Source organism: Atta colombica, unplaced genomic scaffold (assembly GCF_001594045.1).
Source record: "Atta colombica isolate Treedump-2 unplaced genomic scaffold, Acol1.0 scaffold63, whole genome shotgun sequence".
NCBI lineage: Eukaryota > Metazoa > Arthropoda > Insecta > Hymenoptera > Formicidae > Atta > Atta colombica.
In genome coordinates this window covers 235,873-244,484 of record NW_017259554.1, presented here as the reverse complement: position 1 = coordinate 244,484, position 8,612 = coordinate 235,873, and the positions used below count along the sequence as shown (strand labels likewise).

The 8,612-nt window shown below is 35.1% G+C and overlaps 1 protein-coding gene and 1 long non-coding RNA gene across 2 annotated transcripts in view; one reads left to right on the top strand and one right to left on the bottom strand.

Annotated features, from left to right (window-relative positions):
* Window positions 1-103: 103 nt before the first annotated feature.
* LOC108692174 lies at window positions 104-932 on the bottom strand. The gene is made up of 3 exons (XR_001931956.1): window positions 856-932; window positions 566-753; window positions 104-386 (listed from the first exon to the last, which is right to left on the bottom strand). It is a non-coding gene; the product is annotated as an uncharacterized LOC108692174 (long non-coding RNA).
* Window positions 933-7,285: 6,353 nt separating this feature from the next.
* The window catches only part of LOC108692163 (thioredoxin domain-containing protein 11), a 24,367-nt gene continuing 23,040 nt past the window's right edge, over window positions 7,286-8,612 (top strand). Inside the window, exons 1-2 of the mRNA XM_018200320.1 lie at window positions 7,286-7,353; window positions 7,420-7,708. Of these exons, the coding sequence (XP_018055809.1) occupies window positions 7,485-7,708 (224 nt within the window). The 5' untranslated portion in view covers window positions 7,286-7,353; window positions 7,420-7,484. The remainder of the gene's footprint in view (window positions 7,354-7,419; window positions 7,709-8,612) is intronic.

Sequence of the window (8,612 nt, the reverse complement as noted above, 5' to 3'; positions counted from 1 at the left end):
TTATTATTATTATTAATATAAATATTATTTTTATATAATGGTCATGGTATTTTTATATGGGTTCATTGACATTATATAATTCTGATTTAAAAATATACTCGCTATAAATAATTTTCATGATACGACCGAATTGTCTTTTTTTTTTTTAAATCATTCTGTAGCTTTATAAAAACTCAAATTTATAAGCGCCTTTCCAACTCACAATATGGCGGCGAGTTATGTAACCTGAGATCCATCAAAGATGTCAACGCTCAGTGTCTATACTTTATACTGTGATGATACCTTAGGCCAGAGCCTTCCTAATCGGGCGCCGTGGGCCCTTAATTCCCTTGCCTCTCGCTCGCTCGTGCTTGTCTCCCACCATGCAACGTTTCTCCTATTCGTGGCTGTGCACCAGCACGGTGACGCGGGTAATCATTTCGTGTAGCAGTCAGGCGCGATTTCATGAAAGATAAATACGTATATCGAAAAAGAAATAAAAGCAAAGAAGCCATATTTATAACTTATTTTATTTTCGTTTGGAATCTTTATTAATCCTAAGAATTATATTTGCATATTTGCATACTTGCTTGCGACAGCTATAAACACGTGTGGCGGAAAGACTGGAAGGCAGCATTGGAGAGGGTAAAATTGAGACTGTTGAAATTTTTGTGGAGATACGATCACGTGACCATTTGGAAGGCTCTGCCTTAAGCCATCAAGTGTACAAAAAACCAACACATACAGATAGCTATATGCCGAGTCGCATTACCACTAAGCACAAAAACAGTCTGCAATCAACTCACTTGTATATAGAGCTTTCACCATCTCTAACAAAGAACATCTATAGACAGAACTCAACCACCTAAAACTAACCTTATAAAAAACGGATATGACAAAAAAGACATATCCAAAATAATCAATAAATATGCAACAAGACTACGGTTTCTGATACACAATCAGACGAAAGGATCCTATCCATTCTCCCATAGATCAAAGACACAACAGATTGGATTTATATATCGGAAATTATATATTTATTACTTCTGAGTAAGAAATGTTGATTGGTTGTTGCGTCAATTTCCGCCATGCGTCGTTACCGCGTTCTGTGTGCAGGAACCATATGGCGATAAAGGTGAAGCCATTCTCGGTGCGCCCACGCTTGAATGGCCAATTAGAACCGGTGGTGTCGGGGCGAATAAACATGGAGAAGAGATGCACAACTCCGGAAGGAAAGTTGAACGAGCTTAGAAAGGAAACTTAAATGAAAAAACATAGACTAGGCAGATTGATTCTTACAGCTTGGCCATTCTACGTTTAGTATTCGTCTCAAATGCTAAATAAACAAGTGATTCCTTTTTAACAAAACAAAATAATAGGTCTATATATCTATACTATATTGCTCGCACTTTTTACACTCGACATCTTCGCTTTCTCTATTTTCAAAACCAAATATATATCTATCTCATTTTATTGCAAAAATATTTGGGGATTTTATGCAATGTGAACAGATCTAAAATTATATAGTACAAATCATCGTACAATTTTCAGTTTATTACTACAGGAACTATAGTTAGAATACATAATATTATATAAAATTATTTTATTCTTTAATGTGCTTACATCAACATAGATAAATTGAACGGAAATGAAGATACAGTTGTAAATTTAAGTTAATTTATAAAGTAAGATAACTATTATCGACTTGACCCACGATTTAATTCGGGGGATAGAATTGAATTGGACGTGATGAGATGTTAAGCCGGGAATATCCATGATCTATATCACATATCGATTCTTATTTAATGCTTTTTTAATTAGGTAAAGGCCCTTGTATTCCGACTTAAACTTACGATTTTCGTCAAGTTTAGCGATTGTATCGCAAACAAGAACATAGTCTTTCGGATAATAACGGATGAGAGTCTTATGTTTGTAATATAATTTGTTATATTCCTTTAATCTATCGGTAATCTCTAACGCTAGTTGACGACTATATTCCTTATCATAATGTAAGTCAATCTTAGCTAACTAATTAAGAATCAACAAGTTTATCAATATGGTTAGGTTGGTCATAACTTAATAATAGTTTAATAATAGCTTGAAGGAAGTACTCTTAGTTAAGGAATGGTAAGTATTATTTATCACATGTTGAATTATTATTTATTACAGGTAGTTGAGTTGACCAATCTGATATATCTGATATATCCTCAATGACATTCTTAAACAAAGATTTTATAAACCCATTAACTTGCTCCATTAAACCATTAGCCCAGAGGTCGCGATTTGACGGTGCTTAATATCTTGTGAGTAATAAGTGGGTAGCTATAGGCCGTTAAAACAAACCTCCTTCACTCTACCTCCGGCGCCAGGGGCGAGACCTAGACGATCCCCGTTTGAAAAAATGGCGCGCTCTGATTAATCGGTGATGGGAGGATGAGGTAATTAAATGACGCGTTTTGATTGGCTTCGTCCATAGCTGCCCACACACTGATTGGTTCGGTTCATAATTATCTATGTGGTGATTGGGGAAGGGCGAAATTTCGGCAAGAATAAATACCGCGAAAAAATGATGGATAGGAAATTGAGAGGAAAATTGAGAGCCATTTTTTCGCTACGGAGGAGAGAGGAGGGGGAAAGTACGGGCAATGGACATGAATAGCATGTAATTTTTTTGCTGTATAAGTCATTTTTTGTTGCCGCAATCCAATATCTCCATGACTATTGACGTTTTAGTGAAAATTTTTTTTCTTATTACTTATGATGGCAACTTTTACAAAAATTTTCGGGGGCTAAGACTCTTACTTTCACTTGGGAAAGGGGAGATAAAAATAAACTTGTTCAACGGATATTCTTAAGGCTTTCATGGGTGCTTTCTATATAAAGATTATATATGCGTTTCGCGGGCTTTCTCCGTGTCCAGACCCATTCTTGGAATGCCAACGTTTCGTGAACCTTGCAGTCTACTTTATCAGGAGCAGCCTGATACAGTATCACAGGCGGCTACGCCGCCCCGAACAGAAATAAAAATAACACATCCTAACCCGTTTGGGACTTAACTTAAAAGTTGCAGCTTAGACAGTTTTATTAAAAAGCTTTATAAACCTCACTGTTCTTACATTTCACTGTCTGTATGGGTTAAAAATATTTCAAGCGAAAATATGTCTGCAACATCTAGGCTGCAACTTTTAGGCGGTTCTCAAGCAGACAAGATGTTTTTCCTTTTTTTTGAGCGACATAGCCCCAATAAGCACTAATCTATACACTCCACTGTCTACATAACAGATTAATGATCGTGTAGTAACAGTTTAGTCAACTTCAACGCTCAATATCTCGCTTCGTAGAACAATCCCGGACTTTTTTCTGCCTAGACTTTTTGACTAATTTCATCGAAATCTAAGGTAATTCTTTTGACGAATTACCGTCATTTTGTCTCTATGACAGATTTTCTAACCTCAATAGCTATCAACTTTAATGCTGATTCTACAATGAGTCGGTAGTTGGTAGTCCTGAGTCAGTGAAGTTAACCAACTTATACAACCGACGTTAATTGGCCAATTTCATCGATTGAGACTTTAACGCTTTAATTTTAACGCTTAATATCTCGCTTCGTAAAGCAGTCCCGGACTTTTTTCTGCTGTCGAATGAGAGGGGAATACTTGACTGTGTTTAATCAAGTCTTATAGATTATGGCATACGGCATACGGTTACGGCCAATATAAAACGCTTCCTATGACTTCCAACTACAGACTCATTATAGAATCAGCATAACGCTTAATATCTCTGTTCGCGGGGCAGAGCAACACTTTTTTCTGCCAAATTCTTTCATTTCATGCAAAAACGTGCTGAAAAAGCTTAATTTTATTAATTTTTGAGGTAGTTGATGCTGAACTATATAATTACCAAGAATTTTTTATTTCGTTCCGTAAATTCGGAGATTTATATCGATCTGCGAAGTATCGACAATTTGGCCATTTCAGCATTCCCTTAAGGAGATCCTAAAGCCCAGCATATACAGCGCAACTCTTTGTCGGCACCTTTGATATTAGTCACAGAGTAATAAAAAGGAGATCAAATTCAAGTGGCCGGTCATGAAAAAAGTGGGCTCGAAACACGGTGTAGGAAAATCCATAGAAAATTCGACAAATTAAAGTTACTAGAACAATCGCGATGAGAAAAAAATTCACTAAATTAGCTTTTGGAGTTGGCTTCGAGTTGTTATCCTAATCTAACCTAACCTGATTCTGTTAAAAAATCGGCAATCCATACAGGAATCTGGAAAAAGATCCTAATTCTGGGGATCGATTCTATATCTTGAAATAAGGTGAAAATTATAAAAGTGAGCGAATTTACTGAGAATATTGATTATTTCATTGGTCAATACCTAGTAAATTCGCTTTTGTAATTTTCATCTTGTTTGAAGATACAGAATCGAACTCCTGTTATTATTGAAAATGGCCGGTTGCTGTGTGGAAAATTGCAAAAACGACAGCGAAAGAGGCTAAAATTTTGAATAACCGCGCATTATGGAACCAAAATGGCGACAGTTCACGGTACTTTGTTTTAGTGACTTTCCGGCAGATGTAATTTTAATGCCATCACGCCTTGCGGGAAAAGTTGGAGTATTGATTGTCATGTGATCGCAGAGTCATACGTATCTACCTCATACACATTACTACATACATATGTATGACCTGTAATCAGTGACAGTTTATACTTCCAATTTTTCTCGCGTGATGACATTAAAATAACATTTGCCGAATTTTCCATGGGTTTTCCTATATCGTGTTTCGAGCCCACTTTCAGACCTCGAGATGATCTCCTTGTTATTACTTCGTGATGTTAGTGTTGATCAAAGTGGAGTGAGCATGCGCGAAATAAGTAAATTCTCTAGTAACGCAATTTGAATTTTTTTCTCAGTTGCCCTTTATTTTTCTTCTCTCTCTCTCTCTCTCTCTCTCTCTCTCTCTCTCTCTCTCTCTCTCTCTCTCTAGATCGTTTGTACGTACATCATATCGGTATTCATAATCAATTCTTATATTCAAGATCATCTTAAGATGTCATAAACCAACCAGAGGGCCGCATTAACAACTTAAAATATTGCTTAAGACGGTTTTAAGAATCGACAATGAATATCGGCTTCTAATTAGTTTGTGACATATTAAGACTGTACTTAAGACTTAAATTTAAGATTTAAAAGGTCTTAAATTTAAGAATCGACTATGAATACCGACCATAGGATTCACATTATTACCGGTATTCATAATCGATTCTTAAATTCAAGACCGATCTTAAGATGTCAAACCAATCAGAAGTATTCATAGTCGGTTCTTATAATATTTTAAGACTGTCTTAAGTAATGTCTTAAATCGCTAATATGGCCATCTTATTGGTTCGTGACATCTTAAGATCATACTTAAGACGATCTTGAAATAAGAATCGACTATGAATATCGACCTATATTTCGGGTTCATTCGGAGCGAACCCAAGCAGCTCCCAAGAGACAAAACAAACAATACTTTATTTAAAATACTTTTGAAATAAAAACAGACTATATATTGCCCTATATTTCGCGTATCACAATTGGCAGCCTTTTCCTCTTATGCGACATAGGCAGAGACGACAGAGATTAGAGAGCAAACTGAGCACAGAGTTTCGATATTCACTGTTAGTGCTGAAATTATACAGTATACGTTATATGCGCTATAGATTTTTCGGTACTGGCAGGATATCGGAATATCGGAATATTTACAGTCCAAGTATATGCCTTTCACAAGCGACATAGATCATCTTTTAACAATGTTATCTTTTAACAATATCCGCATAATAAAAGGAACAGGCAACAGAGAACAAAGAATAAGAATTTCAATTTATCAGGAATCATGTATTGTGGAATACACAGTTTCTGATAGATTGAAATTCTTATTCTCTGTTCTCTGTTTCCTGTTCTTTTTATTGTGCGGAGCCCCTAAGAGGTGTGTCCGATAATATAAATCTGAGATGCGACCTAGCAGATAGCGAGTTTGTGATCTTCGAGCAATCTGAGAGCCAAGAATTTCGAACGATATAGAGCTGTAAACTCCTTTAAAGTTAGATTATAAAATGAAATTGTTTATTTTTATAAATAAATAAAAAAAATATCCTATTAATTGAAAATTTCTTTCGCTTTACTAGAAACTGATAATAATCTTAGATATTAAAAATAGATCGTTACACATAAATATAGCAGACTCATATGCAAGGTCTATTTTCTTAAAAGAAAATACTACTAAAATAAATTTCAGCAATTTATAAGTTATATCACTTGATTGATATTCGTTAGATTCTTTAATATATTAATACAGTTTGATTTTATTTTATTCTATGTGCAACATAAGCTTTGATCTAAAAATTAACTAGCAAATTTTTTGTTTTCAAATACGTAACTTCAAATTCATAAAGAGGAAAAAAATTAAAAACTTACTTTCCTCGTTAAATATTGTACACAATGTACTCCATTTCTATTTAGCATTTGTTTGAACATTTGTAGACTCAAACATTATAACAGTTCAAATACACTATTTATAAAATAGAAATATTAAAAGAGATAAATGTACATTATATGTTAACGAATCAGTTGGATCATCACATCATAAATATACAGATTATGAATTTAATTTAGGCGCGAAAATCTGCATTACTCTGCGAGCTCGATTTTTGAATCAGGAGCAGCTCGATTGGCTCTAGAAATGTTAAACCGAACGTAGATAAGATAACATGTAGCAAAAAGATGCGAATTTTCGCAATAAAAGAGCAAACGGACGCCTCCGATTGCAATACCGAACGCACCTAAGGATGTAATAATCTATCACGTCGCATGCTCCAACATGTTGTAATATGCTTCTACCATAGCTTATCATTGCAATGCGCTTAATAGAGTGAGTAGGAACTGTAGTAGGAATTGTGCTCCTATCACAGTTGGAGCAAATTGGAGCTTGCGACGCGAATAAACCTACCATGCATAGATTTATAAAATAGACGGAATTTATTACGAGAGAAGCTGAAGACAATATTGAAAGACAGCTCTACTCCAAATATAATTGTTTCTTTCTTTTACGGTAAGCGATGAGGGATAAATCAGCTTGATTATAAGGCCACAACTCTCGAACGTCTATCTTCGTTGCTCTCGGCCATTTCCAGCTTGCCGCGGCGACCAATCAATTCCCCACTAGAAAAGAAGAGAACTACTTCGCGATTATTTCTTTCTCTTTCTATTAAGTCTTCAGTTTCTCTCGTATGAATGCTCCGTCTATCTTATAAGTCTATCTATGTCATTTGTGTCGTTTGTTGGAAGGCACCATTATCCTTTCCAGGGATAGAAAGTAGTTGATTAGAGAGGTGAAGACGGGTTGCTTTTTTTGGTAATTGAATAGATAAAAATAAAAATAATTTTGGGATCGATAGGAAGACAAAATTGAGGAAAAGCACGAGAGCAACAGCGATGCGGTGAACACCAGCGACGACAAGCGATGGCTGGGCGAGTGTCCAGTAAGGAGCGCGAGTCGAGCTCGCCGAGAAATGCCGATAACCTATCACACCAAATCACGTCAACATCCACGTCCGAGTCAAATAACGACGTGGTTCAAGAGAAGCTAGCGATAGAAGAACGGCTGGCTGCTAAAATGTTTTCCTACGAAATTATCTGTTTTCTCTTTGCGATTACTTTTACCGCTATGGCTGCTCTGCACAGTTCGTAAGTTTTAGGCTATGTTTATATACATACATATATAGAGAAAGATAGTAATATGGTCTGCTACTGTTACTATGGACCTATTTAAAATTTTTTATTAACAGCATTAATAAAATTAGCAGCTCTTATCAAAAAATTTAACTTTGTTCTGATAGATAACGAAATTGTGAAACGATTGCTGCCACAGCTAGTCAAACATTTTGTCAACATAAAGTCTGTTTGCTTGGACTTTTTGCACCCACATCTTTGCTTTCTTTCTCTTAACATTCGAGTTATATTTATCTTAACATTCGAGTATATATTTATCTTATTTTAAATACAAAAAGAATGGTGCCTAAAAATTGTCAAAATTTACTCCAAGTTGACATTAAAAAACTGTCTGGAATGTTTTTTAGTATCTGAAAAAGAAAAATAATATTTATAATAGAGAGTGTACATCGCTAATGGACTAATTTAAAATAAAATGTTCTTATTAACGAAGCAGTCAAAAATTATTAGACATACACACACACATACACATATACACACACACACATATACACACACACACATACACACACAAGTCAATATGAGTAAATGTGCTATCAGGATGTGCTAATGGGACCTTTCTTTTATAAAGCCTGATGTCCATGGTGCTAGAAATCGGTCCGAGATTTCGGATGAAGAAAGAATTGATCAATCGCATTGGTCATCTGATCAAATTGTTCAAATGCGATTTGTTAATTCTTTCTCTGCCCAAGATCTTAGACCGATTTCTAGCATCGTGGACATTGAGCTTAATATCAGAAAATGCTGGAAAAATTGTTGATAATAATTAAATATCATATGACATACATGACATATATTATATTTCAGTTTTCTTTATATTTCTATATGATAAAACTTTTATGTATTCTAATATCCAATA